The sequence below is a fragment of the Saccopteryx leptura genome, chromosome 8, assembly GCF_036850995.1.
Source record: "Saccopteryx leptura isolate mSacLep1 chromosome 8, mSacLep1_pri_phased_curated, whole genome shotgun sequence".
Taxonomy (NCBI): Eukaryota; Metazoa; Chordata; class Mammalia; order Chiroptera; family Emballonuridae; genus Saccopteryx; species Saccopteryx leptura.
The window spans coordinates 27,255,195-27,273,686 of NC_089510.1; the positions used below are offsets into that span (position 1 = coordinate 27,255,195).

The 18,492-nt window shown below is 43.8% G+C and overlaps 1 protein-coding gene across 2 annotated transcripts in view; it reads right to left on the reverse strand.

Moving 5' to 3' along the window:
• Positions 1-8,464: 8,464 nt before the first annotated feature.
• GABRR3 (gamma-aminobutyric acid type A receptor subunit rho3) overlaps positions 8,465-18,492 on the reverse strand; it is a 74,820-nt gene continuing 64,792 nt past the window's right edge. For both annotated transcript variants that reach the window (XM_066347197.1, XM_066347196.1), the window contains exons 8-9: positions 15,842-16,038; positions 8,465-10,019 (exon numbers count right to left, since the gene is read on the reverse strand). In XM_066347197.1, coding sequence (XP_066203294.1) covers positions 9,717-10,019; positions 15,842-16,038 — 500 coding nt within the window. In that variant the 3' untranslated portion in view covers positions 8,465-9,716. The remainder of the gene's footprint in view (positions 10,020-15,841; positions 16,039-18,492) is intronic.

An 18,492-nucleotide genomic window follows, 5' to 3' on the forward strand; every position in this document is an offset into this window, starting at 1 on the left:
TGGCAGGGGCCGTACACAGATGCAGGGAGCGGTGGGATGGGGCACACACCCCACAGTGTTTCTCTGCCCTGGACTGGCAGCGCCATGGTCTGTTTGGAAGGTGACTGGGCTGAAGCAAGCTTCCTTTCACATGATTCACCATTTAATTTAAATATAACCTCATCCAGGATACAACCTAATTAACAAAACATGTTTTAAGTTATTTGGGGGTGGTGTGATTGCTCTAAAAATTTGATGTGTGAGTTTATGTTTCTAACATTTTATGGCCAAAAAAATAAAATAAAAGATGGGGCCACAGACTAAACCTGACAAGCTCAGGGGAGCCTGCACAATGGCCTTGCAAACTCCGAGACTTAAAGTTTTAACCACACAGGATGGTCTAAAATGGAAACTTTTTAACTAAAAGCAGTCCATGCCCGGGTTCGATTCCCGGCCAGGGCACACAGGAGAAGCGCCCATTTGCTTCTCTACCCCCCCTTCCTCTCTGTCTCTCTCTTCCCCTCCCGCAGCCAAGGCTCCATTGGAGCAAAGATAGCCTGGGCGCTGGGGATGGCTCCTTGGCCTCTGCCCCAGGCGCTAGAGTGGCTCTGGTCGCGGCAGAGCATCACCCCCTGGTGGGCAGAGCGTCGCCCCTGGTGGGCGTGCCGGGTGGATCCCGGTCGGGCGCATGCGGGAGTCTGTCTGACTGTCTCTCCCCGTTTCCAGCTTCAGAAAAATACAAAAAATAAAAATAAATAAAAAAATAAAAGCAGTCCATATGGGTAGTCATGTCCTAGAAAGGTATTTCTCTCTAAGCAAAGGTCAATGCTTACTTAAGTCTGTCTGGTTTGTTTTTGTTTTTAATTTTTGCTTTGCATCTACAGTAATGATAACATGTCTTTGAAATGTAAGGGTCATGTGTTTTCCTGCCCCCTCAGGCCAGACCTCCCACCAGAGCAGGAACCAACAAACCCCTCCTTGTTACTGTTACCATGTAAATCACTAACTGTTATCTGTCTTATTCCTGCCTATGTAAGAAAAGTCTCAACATGTGTATTTTTACTTTTTATCCAATTCCAGAGAATTCCCCGCTTTCCTTTCTCCTGCCTCCCTAATCTATCACCAGTGAATTTCATGTAACCCCGTTATGACTTCCCCTTTGATTCTTTTTTTTTTTTTTTTTTTTTTTTTGTATTTTTCTGAAGCTGGAAACGGGGAGAGACAGTCAGACAGACTCCTGCATGCGTCCGACCGGGATCCACCCGGCATGCCCACCAGGGGCGATGCTCTGCCCACCAGGGGGCGATGCTCTGCCCCTCCGGGGCGTCGCTCTGCCGTGACCAGAGCCACTCTAGCGCCTGGGGCAGAGGCCAAGGAGCCATCCCCAGCGCCCGGGCCATCTTTGCTCCAATGGAGCCTTGGCTGCGGGAGGGGAAGAGAGAGACAGAGAGGAAGGAGGGGGAGTGGAGAAGCAAATGGGCGCTTCTCCTATGTGCCCTGGCCGGGAATCGAACCCGGATCCCCCGCATGCCAGGCCGACGCTCTACCGCTGAGCCAACCCGCCAGGGCCCCCTTTGATTCTAATGTATAAAATAAGTGGTGAAACTGCCGTTTTCCAGAGCACCTTCTCCAACCTTTGAGACTTTGCTTCCCAGCAATTGTTAACAGTTTGGCTTAAATAAATTCATAAAAATTCTTACAGGTTTGGAAGGTTTTTTTACACTGACAACTTCTTTAAAGTGCAAAACACTTGAAACACCAGCATTAACGTTCTCTGAAAAAGTAAGAGAAGAAATTAATGTGGGTGTGAGCAGTGGTGGGATTCTGCCGGTTCACACCTGTTCTGCAGAACCGGGACCTAATTTTTTGTTGAGTTTGGCAAAATGGCACTTGTAATCAGGGTTCTCTCTAAGGTGGGTGCCTGGGCAACCATCCAATGTGGAAATCACACATTTATATTCCTTACTCTTTTTTAACATTCATCTGCACAACAGCATATTTTTAGTGCCCGTAGGAGTATTCATTCTGTCTATAGGTGAAGAAAAATTGCAAGTGAGGATACCAATAAAAAAGCAATATGGAAATATCTTAAATAACAGGTTTTTTTTCAGCTACCATTAAATATTTTTTCATCAATATCTTAAAACTTTTTATAACATTTTTATAACTCTTTTTTATCTAGTTTTATGTACCTCTTATTGTTCTTATTTTAGCATGAAATAATAAACTACCTTTCAGTATATAGTTTTTTTATACTTAAAATGGTCATTAGGGCAGAGAACTGATTGTTAAATTATTTGAATCTCACCACACTTCCTTTCTTAGGTGCCTCGTTCAGTTGCTAGTCGTTTTGGAAAGATTAGTACCTCTGTGTCACTTTTAAAGGACACAGGCTTGTACACCAAACTTGAGAAAATCCTATTACTTCACAATAAAAAATATGTTTAAAAAGAGTTGCTAGAGACATTGTAACTTTCATCTACTTTTTTTTTAATTTTTTTATTCATTTTAGAGAGGAGAGGGAGAGAGAGAGAGAGAGAGAGGAGAGACAGAGAGAGAGAAGGGAGGAGGAGCTGGAAGCATCAATTCCCATATGTGCCTTGACCAGGCAAGCCCAGGGTTTCGAACTGGCGACCTCAGCATTTCCAGGTTGACGCTTTATCCACTGTGCCACCGCAGGTCAGGCACTTTCATCTACTTTTAATTTGCAAGGAGTGATCAACTAAACAGTTTGGTAGGAAGCCTTTGAAGCACTCCTGTAGAAAATAAGTTTCTATCATGTATTGATCCAAGGATTAAAAGTAATAGTTCACCTTTCAAAGTGATCTAATCGATAATAAAATATAGGCAGTTCAATGTTTCTTACAATAAATTAAGAATCAATTTATTGAAAACAAAACTTATTAATTTTCTCAGTGACTGTGAAATCTCTCTTCTATGCTTAGTCCCATTGTGGAACAAAAAAAAGTATGTGTTAGCAACTGACTGAAATGGAAGAACAATGGATAATATTGAACTTTAACTGAACCGCTGTGTACCTAGAAAGTAGCAAGAGTGGAAAACACCACCACCACCATTTTGTTTTCTAAGACATGACGACCACACCTTCATATATTCTGAGATAAGATGCACTTCTCTCTTCCTCAGTGAATATGACTCCCTCCCTTGTTTACCTGTCTCTTCGGATTTCTATTGTGATAACCGTGTTAAGTCTTCTCCTTAATTATCCGGTACATTTTTTTAAATTTTATTTATTTATTTATTTATTTATTTATTTATTTATTTATTTCAGAGCCAGAGAGTGAGTCAGAGAGAGGGATAGACAGGACAGACAGACAGGAACGGAGAGAGATGAGAAGCATCAATCATCAGTTTTTCATTGTGCGTTGCAACACCTTAGTTGTTCATTGATTGCTTTCTCACATGTGCCTTGACCGCGGGCCTTCAGCAGACTGAGCAACTCCTTGCTGGAGCCAGTGACCTTGGGTTCAAGCTGATGAGCTTTGCTCAAACCAGATGAGCCCGCACTCAAGCTGGCGACCTCAGGGTCTCGAACCTGGGCCCTTCCGCATCCCAGTCCGATGCTCTATCCACTGCGCCACCTCCTGGTCAGGCTTATCCGGTACGTTTTGTCTTTCACAGTTTTGGGGGGGTTTTTTTTGTTTGTTTGTTTGTTTTTTTTAATTTTCTTTTTCAATTTTTTTTTTTTTTTTACGCAGAGGCAGAGATAGACAGGAACAAACAGGAACGGAGAGAGATGAGAAGCATCAATCATCAGTTTCTCGTTGCGCGTTGCGACTTCTTAGTTGTTCATTGATTGCTTTCTCACATGTGCCTTGACCGTGGGCCTTCAGCAGACCGAGTAACCCCTTGCTGGAGCCAGCGACCTTGGGTCCAAGCTGGTGAGCTCTTTGCTCAAGCCAGATGAGCCTGCGCTCAAGCTGGCAACCTCGGGGTCTTGAACCTGGGTCCTTCCGCATCCCAGTTCGATGCTCTATCCACTGCACCACAACCTGGTCAGGCTCTTTCACAGTTTCTTTAAGAGAAAAAGTAAGTTCAAGTTTTTGTTAAATGGAAGGATGTCAATAGCAGTTGGAAAGTGATATGACTTTGAAATTGATCAGGACTTTACAGTGTGACCGAGTGTTGACAAGGACAGAGTAGGTGGCTCCACTCCATAGATGAGGTAGTTGGAATATAGCATCGACTGCCCACCTAAGGCCCTGCTGGGACAGAGCAGCAGCACCAGCACAGAATTCTACTTGAAACTGCAGTTTCTTCACCGCCTCTTTCTTGATTCTTTGAGGCTGTTGTTTAATTTCATTGGAATTTTTACCTTAATGATTATAAAATTAGGTATAATTCCTTTTCTCATTAATCTCCATATTAAAAAATTGTGTGTGTGTGTGTGTGTGTGTGTGTGTGTGTGTGTGTTTGTCATTTGAACAGGCATATAGTGGCACAATACAAAACGAAGGCTTTGCTTTTGGGGGAAAAATAAACTAAAAATGAAAAAGTTTCAATTACAGTAATCTATAGCCCAGAGCTTCTGGATAAGGTGCCAAGAAACTATAAAACTTAGCATTAGCAATGCCATTTTAAAGAGGAAAAGTAGGCCTCTTACCCCCTCCTTTCTCTGAAGAAAGGAAAGAGAAGAATGCAGGAGGGAGGGCTTGCAAGGGCAACTGGGTCAGCTAAGTCATCATTTAACTCCAGAGCAAGGAAGATGGAACTGATCTGAAAACCCCATCCTCTTCATTTTTCTTAAAAGCCTTTAGAAAAGAATGTTTATGTACCTTAATTAAGAATTCCAAATAAATAAATAAATAAATGAAAGAATTCCTAGGCCCTGGCTGGTTGGCTCAGTGGTAGAGCGTCGGCCTGGCGTGCGGGAGTCCCGAGTTTGATCCCGGCCAGGGCACACAGGAGAAGCGCCCATTTGCTTCTCCACCCCCCCCTTCCTCTCTGTCTCTCTCTTCCCCTCCCGCAGCCGAGGCTCCATTGGAGCAAAAAGTTGGCCCGGGTGCTGAGGATGGCTCCATGGCCTCTGTTTCAGGCACTAGAATGGCTCTGGTTGCAACACAGCAACACCCCAGATGGGCAGAGCATTGCCCCCTGGTGGGCATGCCAGGTGGATCCCGGTTGGGCGCATGTGGGAGTCTGTCTGACTGCCTCCCCGTTTCCAACTTCAGAAAAAAAAAAAGGAATTCCTACACTCTGACTCTCCTTCCCATCCTAAAGTCGTGACAATGATGTATACCTCATGAGCCCCTTCTTACCCACACCAACCAGTGCATGATTTTGTCTTCAAAAGCAGGCTGAGAACTGTATCGGGGCCTGCATGATTTGGGATTATGTCCCGTGTAGCAGTCGGTTTAATAAACTCCTCCTTTGACATTTTCCTGTAACTTGGGTGTTTTTGTGGAACACGCTAGTCCCTTTACAACAGAGAGCAAGTGAGTGAGCCTGACCTGGCAGATTCTAGTCACAAATAGGAATTCTTACAAAATAAATAAATGCTGAAGTCTGAGTATGACTAGGAATTCCATTTGTTTCTAAAAATAACTTGATGTCTAAAAATTCTTTATTTTGCTGCTTGCAACCCATTATAATAGCACACAACAGGAAATAAAGCAAATGTCGCCCAGGAGGAGACAGGTTAAGTAAACTATGGTGAACCCATTCAATGCACCACTCTGCAGCATAGAAAAGTTAGTACTCAGGGCCCTGGCCTCTGGGCTCAGTAGTAGAGTGTAGACCCATTGTGTGGAAGTCTCAAGTTCAATTCCCAATCAGGGCACACAGAAGAAGTGGCCATCTGTCTCTCCTCCCCACCCCCTTCTCTCTCTTTCTCTCTTCCCCTCTGGCAGCCATGGCTTGATGGATTCGAGCACATTGGCCCCAGGTTCTGAGAATGGCTCCGTGGAACCTCTACCTCAGGCACTAAAAATAGTTCGGTTGTGAGCATGGGCCCCAAATGGGCAGAGCATCTGCGCCAGACAGGGGTTGCTGGGTGGATCCCAATTGGAATGCATGTGGGAGTCTGTCTATCTCCCTCCTCTCACTTAAATTAAAAAAAAAAAAAGTTTGTATGCAGGAAAGAAAATAGCATATCAATTATTTATGAAAATATTTTTTAAATAAAAGAAACTTGTTTATGATCCCAAGAAGAAAATTTGATTACAGATAGCTTAATTTAGACACATTTCTGAATAGAATACAAGCTCAATAAGTCAGGGACTAAGTCCAACTTTTTTTTACTATATCTTCAACACAGTATTTTTTTTTTTTAAGAGACAGAGAGAGTCAAAGAGAGGGATAGACAGGGACAGACAGACAGGAACGGAGAGATGAGACGCATCAATCATTAGTTTTTCGTTGCACATGTGACACCTTAGTTATTCATTGATTGCTTTCTCATATGTGCCTTGACCGTGGGCCTTCAGCAGACCGAGTAACCCCTTGCTCAAGCCAGCAACCTTGGGTCCAAGTTGATGAGCTTTTGCTCAAACCAGATGAGCCCATGTTCAAGCTGGTGACCTCGGGGTCTCGAACCTGGGTCCTTGGCATCCCAGTCCGACGCTCTATTCACTGCGCCACCGCCTGGTCAGGCTATTTTTTTATATGTGTTTAAATTAATACAGTGTATACAAAATGGTTCCACTAGAAAAACACATTATGCATAGAAAAACTCTAAGACTATACATTAAAATATTAGCTATCTAATTTTGAGTGGATTATTCTTCTTTTGCCAATTGGTATTTTTAATTTTTATAATGAAATTCTTTTGTAATCAGAACAAAAAGAGTAAGATTAAGTTAAAAAGATAGCTAGCTCTTTATAGTTTTTCCGGAGCAATCCTACAGAATAGCCCATTTCTATTTTTAGGCAATTTAAAGCTGGCTTGCTGTTTCTTAATCTTGGAAAGCAGCTTATTTTCTGATATCCTTTCATTTTAGCCAAGCTTACCCCTCAGTGAGCAATTTCACACAGTCTGTTTCAGATTGTGATCAGTAAATGGAGTGGAAATCAAAATGAGTTAACCATGATATGCTGTCTGTCGCTTGTATATTTCCCATGTAAATGTGGTCTCATGAACCAGAAACTTTATTGCTCCCTAACAGAGAGCAATAAAGAATAGCAATGTTCTCACAGACTTCACAAGCTACCAATTGGAGGAGAAGAAACTGGCTAAAATCCTGGAAGCTCTTTCTGAATGCTCTAATAATTCCCTTGAGCAGTAAACATATTTTTATTTCTCGGTGTTAGATATTTACTACTGAAGAATGCAATGCCTGTGTTTCTAGACAAAAACAAAAGTTATGTTCGATTGGCCAACAGTTGTGCATTAGTGCCGCTCAAGAGCAACACCGAGCCTGACCAGGCGGTGGCGCAGTGGATAGAGCGTCGGACTGGGACGTGGAAGACCCAGGTTTGAGACCCCGAGGTCGCCAGCTTGAGTGCAGGCTCACCTGGTTTGAGCAAAACTCACCAGCTTGAGCCCAAGGTCGCTGGCTCAAGCAAGGAGTCACTCGGTCTGCTGTAGCCCCCCAGCCAAGGCACCTATGAGAAAACAATCAATGAACAACTAAGGTGCTGCAATGAAGAATTGATGCTTCTCATCTTTCTCCCTTCCTGTCTCTCCATCCCTATCTGTCCCTCTGTCTGACTCTGTCACCAAAAAAAAGGAGCAACACCGAGTGTGTGTGTGTGGTGTGACCCATTGTTGCAGGTGACATTGCCAGATGTGTTCAGTGATGCACTGTACACTGAACATGCCAGGGGAAGCGTTAGACATCATAAATATTATAGTTCAATGCAGAAGAAAAACAGCAATGTCTGGAGAACCAGAGTTGGAAGAAGAGAACAGTGTAGATTTGTTCTGTTTATTTATAAATTTGCCCTGGTTAAAAAAAAAAGTCCGTTATATACAGAGTATGTCAAAATCAGAACGGTAATCCAACTGTAGTTCTCTGCTTAAATAGAAACAAATTCCTAAAGAGCCATCTGAAATATCAATCTGTTCTGTATTTTGAAAATATAATCCTGCAAAAATACTGTCCCTTTGAAGTCAAGCTTAAAAACTATTATATAAATTGTTTTAAATTTTATTTATGGTCTGTCTACAATTGAATGAAGCAACATTTTGAATAAATTATATTAGCTCAAGTTTGGACAGTTTCTTAGAAAAATATAATCCTTGGAAGATTTTTGAAAGAATTGGAAAAGTTGTATTAAGAAAATATAAAATAAAGTATCCCAGAATTAACCTGCCCGTGAGGGAAGACATCATAGAAAAAGAATTCTCTTTTAAATTTTTTGCACCCAAAGGAAAGACAAATTTGTAGAATGCTATATCATTCACAGCAGACACTCAAGACCAATGTTATTGGAAAACAAGAAGTTACTTGCCTCTTCACCTGGCATGAAATCATTCAAATCATTTTGGTTCACCTTATAGTAAAATAAATGGCAACACACTACAACTAATACTGTTTACTTTATTTCCCTCAATTCAGTCCCAGAAATCAAAATAGAAAAGGAAATACAATATTTTATACTTCCGATGAAGAATTTATCTCTAAATGAAATCTTTGTCACAAAATACTCAACACAAACGTAAGCACACTGCCAGTCTACAAAATGAATGCTGATCACTGGAGGTTTTTCTACTTAACGAACATCAATTTAATACCCACTTGGCCTGAATTACTTGGTTCAACCAAAGTTACCAAAATTACTATGGGATATATAAATTTCATTCAATTTGTCCTCAAAACCATGTCTGAAAACCTCTTCAGCTTATAAATTGAGAGTTCACATGTCTTCGTGGATATTATTTTTCTTCCTTCGGCACTTCTCAGAGCCCAGTGTGGTGTGCATACCTCTGCTTTAACACCCATTACATATGTGACTTGCTCCAGCTGCCCATTCACTGTTCTTGCACTCTGATGGCAGGAATGACATTTTGTATTTATCTATAAATATAGGTATCTATAGATATAGATCTATTTTTGAGTACATAACACCTAATAAAGTGCCTGGCACACGTAAGGATATCAATAAACATTTGGCGAATAAAGTAACAAATTAAATACCTCCAAAATCTATGAAAACTATACCTCAACTACAAAATATAAGATGCTATTATTGAATTATGACATATTAATTTAACATTAGGATGTGAAGACTGAGTGAAGCTTACAGTTGTTCATCTCCCTTGGACTCAATAACGTAAGAAACATATTAGTGACATAAGATAAAAGACTTGACTAGACGTGGTAGAGGAAATGTCTTTATGGGAATCTCAGCCATGTAGTGGCCATTATACCACCTTCATGTTGATGTGTTTCCTTAGGACGACTCAGCTCTGTTAGGTAATCTGGCACTAGGCTAACACTAGGGAACAAAGTCCTCTAGTATTATTGTCATAGTCCAGTTTTATTCCCTAGTTAAAGATGGAAAATTTACACTTAGAAAGCAAAGGGGTCCAGATGAAGCCGCTACAAAGCCCTTCCCTATAGAAATTGTTTTTCTATAACACCCATGCCTGTGACTCTTATTTATGGAGTCAAGTCTCCTAAGACCTTAAACTCTTCTGGAAGAATATCAGTCAACTTTCAAATCTTCTTTGGCTGACTCTCAGTTCAGTCCAGTGCTGTTCAGTATATAATCAGTTGTTGTTTAAAATACGTATTCTGACTCCAAAACAAGTTTTATATATTGGAAATGCCTCTTTACACATATATACCCCAGTAAAACAAATTAAATATAATATATACAATGGGAAATAAAACCCTTGAATAGGTGTCGATGACATGATTATTCTGCAGAATTATTCTACCAACATGCCCTCCGAGGGATTTTCTTCTCTTTCTCCAGGATGAATCTGCACTGGGGCTGCCTGTGACTCTTCCTTGAATGGATTCTTCTTCCGAGTGGAAAGAAAAGGAAATCTGGTCCATGTCAGTCTCACCGTCATGGTAACAACCGTCAAAGGCCATAGCTTGAACTGCATCAATATTGTACATTGCAGAAATCTATAAGAAGGTCTTTGTTAGTAAGTCATGAGTGTGGTTTTATGAATAGAAATTACAGTTAAAATCTAAACACTCAGGATTTAAAAAGACATAGTTTCAACAAATGCTAAGAATGTTTTGCTTATTTAAAAGAATGTTGGGCCTGACCAGGTGGTGGCGCAGTGGATAGAGCATCAGACTGGGAGGCGGAGGACTCAGGTTCGAGACCCCGAGGTCACCAGTTTGAGCGCAGGCTCATCTGGTTTGAGCAAAAGCTCACCAGCTTGGATCCAAGGTCGCTGGTTCGAGCAAGGAGTTACTCAGTCTGCTAAAGGCCCGCCGTCAAGGCACATATGAGAAAGCAATCAATGAACAACTAAGGAGTCACAACAAAAAACTGATGATTGATGCTTGTCATCTCTCTCCATTCCTGTCTGTCTGTCCCTATCCATCCCTCTCTCTGTCTCTGTAAAAAAATAAATAAATAAAAGGATTTTTGTTTTGCTTCTGGTATATGACTAAAGGTCATTTTAATAATAAATGGAAAACGCTGCCTTGCAGATAAAATCGGCTTACTTTTTTAATGAAGCAAATTACAGTGTTTTCTGGCTTGTGTCTGGTTGAATATAAATACCATTTCTCTTTAAGTCTTTACTTTGAGAGAGAGAGAGAGAGATTCTCTGGTACAGAGCAGTGTCTAGGAAGCATCCGTTATTAATCGTTTTCTGAGAATAGAAAATCACTTCTTGATCTATAGGGAAGTTAGAAAATGAACATTTATGAACAGGCTACAAGTAGATGAAATTATTCAGAATTCAAAATGGAGGGAGCAGAGTAAATACTGCCAAAATGTGTATTTGGGTCGTAGTGATTTAAAAGCCTAATATTTTACTGAATTCAAAAGACATGGAGACTAGAAATAAGTCAGATAAAGATAATTACCATATGGTTTCACTTACACTGGACTCTGAAAAACAAAATAAACACAACAGAAACTCATAGATAAGAGAACAAAACAATGGTTGCCAGGTGAGAGTGGGGTGGGGGCCGGGCGAAAAGGGGGAAGGAATTAAGAAGTGCAAATGAGTAGTTACAAAATAGTCACAGGGATGTAAAGCAAAACAGGAAATATATCAATAATATTGTAATAACTGTGCAGGGCGCCAGGCGGGTACTAACTTACCAAGGGGGTCATTTAGTAAGTTATGTAAGTGTCTAACCACTATGCTGTACACCTGAAGCTAATATAATATTGAAAGTCAACTGTGATTGAATAAAATTATCTTTTATATTCAGCCAAAATACTTTTTAATTTAAAAAACTTAAAGATAAAAAGAAACAGAGAATGTTTATTCTGTGTAGTTAAATTAACCAGGGACCCATATCAAGTTATGCTGTCCCTTTTAGTTGTAACTGTAGAAATTTTCCATAATAAAATGAAAATGGACAAAATAAACATGAAATGAAATCAAGGCTGAATAAGTAACCTCAGACAGCCATTTAATAAGATTAATAATATATTCAACTCTGGAGCTGAGACTAGAATAACTATGCACAGTCTCTTCCGTGGTTTTGCCAACCACCCGGAAGATGGCTAAGTCATCCCTCTGGGCGTCCACTTTTCATCCTAACAAAAATCTCATTATGGGCCCGGGCCGGTTGGCTCAATGGTAGAGCATCGGCCTGGCGTGCAGAAGTCCTGGGTTCGATTCCTGGCCAGGGCACACAGGAGAAGCGCCCATCTGCTTCTCCACCCCTCCCCCTCTCTTTCCTCTCTGTCTGTCTCTTCCCTTCCCGCAGCCGAGGCTCCATTGGAGCAAAGATGGCCCGGGTGCTGGGGATAGCTCCTTGGCCTCTGCTCCAGGCGCTAGAGTGGCTCTGGTTGCAGCAGAGCGATGCCCCAGAGAGGTAGAGCATCGCCCCCTGGTGGGCAGAGCGTCGCCCCCTGGTGGGCAGAGCGTCGCCCCCTGGTGGGCGGGCCGGGTGGATCCCGGTCGGGTGCATGCGGGAGTCTGACTGTCTCTCCCCATTTCCAGCTTCAGAAAAAAAAAAATACACACACAAAAAAATCTCATTGTGTTAAAGAGGACATAATCTGTGAAGAGCAAGGGTGTCATTTTTCTCCTCCATTATGACAATTTAGAACTAGCTGTATAATTGATTAAATCTTATAATATATAATTTACTAGTAGGCTGCTCTAATTTCTACAAGTCTATAAGTCGGTTTTTCCAATAGAAACACTTTTAGTACTAGTCTTTAATTTTTCACTCCGGCCTATTAGTAATCACATAGCTAAGGCATATTTTATCTGAACTATAGATATGATTGTTTTAGACTAAGTTCTAAATTTTGGAATTATGAAAACATCCGCATGAAAGAATAAGAAAGAAAATTGTTGCCTGACCGGGTGGTGGCACAGTGGATAGAGCGTCGGACTGGGATGCCGAGGACCCAGGTTCAAGACCCCGGGGTCGCCAGCATAAGCGCGGGCTCATCTGGTTTGAGCAAAGGCTCACCAGCTTGGACCTAGGGTCGCTGGCTCGAGCAGGGGGTTACTCGGTCTGCTGAGGGCCCGTGGTCAAGGCACATACATATGAGAGGGCAATCAATGAACAACTAAGGTGTCGCAATGCGCAACGAAAAACTGATAATTGATGCTTCTCATCTCTCTGTTCCTGTCTGTCTGTCCCTCTCTCTGACTCTTTGTCTCTGTAAAAAACAAAACAGCCTGACCAGGCGGTGGCGCAGTGGATAGAGCTTCGGACTGGGATGCAGAGGACCCAGGTTTGAGACCCCAAGGTCGCCAGCTTGAGCGCGGGCTTATCTGGCTTGAGCAAAAAAAAAATTTAAAAAAAGCTCACCAGCTTGGACCCAAGGTCGCTGGCTCTAGCAAGGGGTTACTCGGTCTGCTGAAGGCCCGCGGTCAAGGCACATATGAGAAAGCAATCAATGAACAACTAAGGTGTTGCAACAAAAAACTAATGATTGATGCTTCTCATTTCTCTTTGTTCCTGTCTGTCTATCCCTCTCTCTGACTCTCTGTCCCTGTAAAAAAAAGAAAGAAAGAAAGAAAGAAAGAAAGAAAGAAAGAAAGAAAGAAAGAAAGAAAGAAAGAAAGAAAGAAAGAAAGAAAATTGTTTTCTTTCTCCTTCCTTGGGTAAAGGTCAGTCAACAGTGAGGATCATTTTTGCCTGACCAGGTGGTGGCGCAGTGGATAGAGCGTCGGACTGGGATGTGGGGGACCCGGGTTCGGGACCCCGAGGTCGCCAGCTTGAGCTCATCTGGTTTGAGCAAAAGCCCACCAGCTTGAACCCAAGGTTGCTGGCTCCAGCAGGGGGTTGCTTGGTCTGCTGGAGGCCCGCGGTCAAGGCACGCGTGGGAGGGCAATCAATGAACAACTAAGGTGTTGCAACGTGCAATGAAGGACTGATGATTGATGCTTCTCATCTCTCTCCGTTCCTGTCTGTCTCTCCCTGTCTATCCCTCTCTCTGACTCACTCTCTGTCTCTGTAAAAAACAAAACAAAACAAAAAAAAACAGTGAGGATCCTTTTTGCACAGCCCTTGCTGTTCCCCCAGCTCCTGGTATCCGGGGTGGGGCTGAGACACGCTTGTGTGGTGGCAGGAAGAGAGCTTTGCCTGACTTCATGATTTCATAGGACCTCCGCTAGCCTAACATTCCTAGCTGTTCTCACCATCCCTCAATTACTCCACCCTGGGACTTGGAGAAGGAACGGGCAGGTGTGGCTCAGTCTCACTCTAGTCCTCACTGTGAGATCTGCATTGGTGTCCAGGTTTGATCTCTGAAATAAGGCCAAAGGAGACTCTTCACAGGGAGAGTCCAGAATTGTCTAGCTTAGCCAGTGACCAAGAGATTAAGTACGTTTAATTTAGTGATGAAGTATTAGTGAGCCCGCCTGCTTACAGATCTAAGCCACTTTCTCCAAACTGCTTTATCAACAAACAAACAAAACACATGATATTATATCTATCTATCTGGCTCATACATCTCGGTATCACCGATTAGCCCCAAACGCACGGACATATCCACATGTCCTTCTGCTCTGCCCCTTACTACGGCATCCTATCCCTTCATAGATCTCTCATCAGACGGCGGTTTCCCCTGTCCCTATTAAACTCCTGTTCCTTCACACCAGATGCTCTGGGCGTTCATCACAATGAGAACTTAATATATATGTAGCACTTCATAGCTTGCAGAAGTTCCAGACATATATATATAGTATACCCTTTGATCTTCACAGCAGCCCTGTGAAGTGAAGAGGGAAGAAATCCCACAATTTTGCAAATGCAGAATGCAGGAGGAGAAATCACCTGGAAACAGAGGCAGGAAGTGCTAGTTAGGTTTGTCCTCACTTTTCCTGACTCCAAACCTCGTGCCCCTTCATGATGTCTAACAACTGTATGAATGTCGGGTAGACCAGTTCTTTGAGGCAATGACACCTTTCGGACGCTTGGAACGAGTGGTTTCCGGAAGCTGGGGGAGGAGGAAGTGGGGACATTTAATGGGTACAGAATCTCAGTTCTGCAAGACGAAGAAGTTCTGGAGGTTGGTTGCACAACAATGTAAATATACTTAACAGTACTTAACCATGAACTTAAAAATGGTTAAAATGGTAAGTTCTATGTTGCATTTTACCACAATTTAAAAAAAAAATAATTTTAAAAATGGATGATGCTTATCAACCCCCCCAAAATCCTTTGTTAATGATACACAAAAGGAGATTGTGTACAACCCCATCAAATGAAAAAAGAAATCTGGGGTGAAGCCATGTGTTTGCAGCAGGTTGGGGCCAGGAGACATAGATATATTAAAGTCACAGGATATGGCCCTGGCCGGCTGGCTCAGCGGTAGAGCGTCGGCCTGGCGTGCGGGGGACCCGGGTTCGATTCCCGGCCAGGGCACATAGGAGAAGCGCCCATTTGCTTCTCCACCCTCCCCCTCTCCTTCCTCTCTGTCTCTCTCTTCCCCTCCCGCAGCCAAGGCTCCATTGAAGCAAAGATGGCCCGGGCGCTGGGGATGGCTCCTTGGCCTCTGCCCCAGGCGCTAGAGTGGCTCTGGTCGCGGCAAAGCGACGCCCCGGAGGGGCAGAGCATCGCCCCCTGGTGGGCAGAGCGTCGCCCCTGGTGGGCGTGCCGGGTGGATCCCGGTCGGGCGCATGCGGGAGTCTGTCTGACTGTCTCTCCCCGTTTCCAGCTTCAGAAAAATAAAAAATAAAAAATAAAAAAGACACCTGGCAACGGGGAATGAGGATTCTGAGGTCTCCAGCCAGCACCAAGCACAGAGAGTAAAGTTTAATATTAAATTGTCAAGGTCGTGTAAATTGGCATCTTGACAAGGATATGTACTTAATTCAAAAGCTGACAATACTGCCAGAAGAGGGTTTGGGGGGGTGTTTTTTTAGCAAGACAGACAGACAGGGACAGACAGACAAGAAGGGAGAGAGATAAGAAGCATCAACTTATAGTTGCGCCACCTTAATTGTTCATTGATTACTTTCTCATTTGTGTCTTGATGGGGGGGGGGGGGGGGGGGGGGCCTCCAGCCGAGCCAGTGACCCCTTGCTCAAGCCAGCGACCTTTGAGCTCAAGCCAGCGACCATGGGGTCATGTCTATAATCCCACGCTCAAGCCAGCAACCCAATGCTCAAGCTGGTGAGCCTACTCTCAATTCGGCAACCTCAGGGCTTCAAACCTAGGTCCTCAGCATCCCAGGTTGACGCTCTACCCACTGCGCCACCGCCTGGTCAGGCAGGAGAGGGGTTTTGATGAGGCTGATCTTTTTTACATTCTTAAGGGCTGTGGTAATGAAGGCAAGGCAGTACCTTCCCTGTGTTCCTGAGCTGCTCCAGCTCTTCCGCGGTGGTGAGGTAGTTCACGGCTGCATACTCAATGACCGACAGGAACACAAAGAGGGAGCTGACCCACAGGTACACGTCCACGGCCTTGACGTAGGACACCTGGGGCGTGGAGGCACTCACGCCAGAGACGATCGTGGACATGGTCAGCACGGTGGTGATTCCTGCCGTTTGAGAACAGGGACAAGGTCAGTGAAATACCCGTTCAGTTCCAGGTCAGGTGCTGGATTCCACCCGCAGATCTGTAAATATTTCCGGAACGATATCCGTCTGGTGCTCAGGGTGGTGGTGGGGAGGAGTTGCTGTGTGTTAACCCAGGTCACATCCTTGGATTTCTCTTTCTACCTCTCTTTGCTGCCCACACCCCATTGTCCATAAAGTTTCCTTCTTTCCAGCTAAAGACTCCAGTCTTTCAGGACTCAGTGCTTCTCGCCCGCGGGCGGGCCTCTTCTAACCATCCCAGAAAGGTAAACACATACTCCATTTTAAACTATTCCTCTAGGAAAGATATTCCAAGATCACTTCCACTACCTTCCTCACCATTTCACAACTCTTACGGTTAAGAAATTGTCTCCGTGTCTCCCTTTAATCTTTCATTCATCGAGGAGTGATCCTTATAGCATTAAAGATTGCTATTCCCTGTATTTTTCTCTCATGGAGAACACTTACAAGCCGTCGTCACTGCTGTGCTCTGTCTGTCCCTTGTTACTGAAGTGTCGTCTAACTGAGATTCAGAATGGAAGTGTGCTGGGGAGCTCAGTTCCGTGTAAATATTACCTGAGCAAACTGCTAAAGGAGTTACTTCTTTCTCCTCCCTCTCCTCCTCTCCCTTCCCCACTCCTCTCTTTTCCTCTCTTCCCTGACGCTCATCTTCCATTCCCTCCCCCGTTCTTCTTCTCTTTCTCTGCCTTCCCACTGCCTTCCCCTTCTTTTTCCTTTTCCTTCTCTTTCTTTCCCTTCTTTACTCCCCAGTAAGAGACCAGGGGAACGGGGGACAATGGAGAAAGAAATGACTCTGAGATTTCTTTAAGAAAATGCTGGCCTTTGGGAAGGCTATTCAGTGTTTACAGTAATTTCTCAGAGGGATGCCACCAAATTACTGCCTGGAGAGGAAGTCTAGTATTGTAACTATTTGAAATGTACACAGGCTGGCATGGTTTTATCTTTTTAACTTCCCACCAGGGAGATGCAAAGGGAATCCTTAATAATTTTTATAAGTGGTGAGGACATCTTAATGTCAACAGACAGAGTCCAAACAGCCAGACGAGACGGTGATTTACTCCTCAGTGTACAGACGCAGCCCGTGGACAGCTTTCACCCACACATTTCTAACTTTCCCACAGCAGCCCTGCAAGCTTCCCGTCCGTCCGTCCGAGGGAGGCCCGCATCAGCGGCAGCGGCAAGGCCACGTCGCTATTGAATTTCTAATGAAGTTTTTCTGTTTGTTTGATCAAGGCCAACATAGTTTGGCAATTGACAGTCACCATGGGAGGGCCCGCAAGCTCACCTTCCTACTGGTTTGAATTCCAGAAAAAGAAACCTAGATGCTCTTCTAGTTCTTACCATTAAATGCAGGCCACTGTCTCCTCGAGTTTCAAGCTTCCCTAACAATGGTCACAGCGACAATTTGCTTGTCGTTGGATGCTGCTTGCATTCCTTGCTACACAAACAAGAGGACGTGCAGTTTTTATTAACATTCCAGATGCGTGTGTAACCAAGACTAGGAAATAAAACTTGCTTGCCTTTATAGAAAGTTTACTCACCACAAAACCTGGTAAAGATCATTAGCCACATGTTGCAGAAAAGAAATAAGAGCTGGGCCCTGGCCGGTTGGCTCAGCGGTGGAGCTTCGGCCTGGCGTGCGGGGGACCCGGGTTCGATTCCCGACCAGGGCACATAGGAGAAGCGCCCATTTGCTTCTCCACCCCCCCTCCTTCCTCTCTGTCTCTCTTCTCCTCCCGCAGCCAAGGCTCCATTGGAGCAAAAATGGCCCGGGCGCTGGGGATGGCTCCTTGGCCTCTGCCCCAGGCGCTAGAGTGGCTCTGGTCGCGTCGGAGCGACGCCCCGGAGGGGCAGAGCATCGCCCCCTGGTGGGCAGAGCATCGCCCCTGGTGGGCGTGCTGGGTGGATCCCGGTCGGGCACATGCGGGAGTCTGTCTGACTGTCTCTCCCCGTTTCCAGCTTCAGAAAAATGCAAAAAAAAAAAAAAAAAAGAAATAAGAAATAAGAGCTGGGAGTATCTCAGTGATTAGCCTGAGTTTTATCAGGAGCAGGACTGAAACTTTCTCTGTGAGTGTAGAGCACATGCTTTTTACATGCAAACTCTCTGCCTCTCGTGCTGAACCTCTAAAGGGAGTGTCCTTTGATTTTAAGATTATAAACCAATCCGTATAGATGGAGCATCTCTGAGACAAGACATTAGAGAATGAGTGCAGAATTAAGTCAGGAAGCATGAAGGCATTTGATGCTTTTTAACAGGCCAAAGTCTTACTATCTCCAGGACTTCACTGGTAAAATGGAATAAATCCTAAACTAACATCCTTATTTTTTAGCTTACCTCATTATTTTAAAACTATTTTATTTTATTTTATTTTATTTTAGAGAGAGAGCAATAGAGA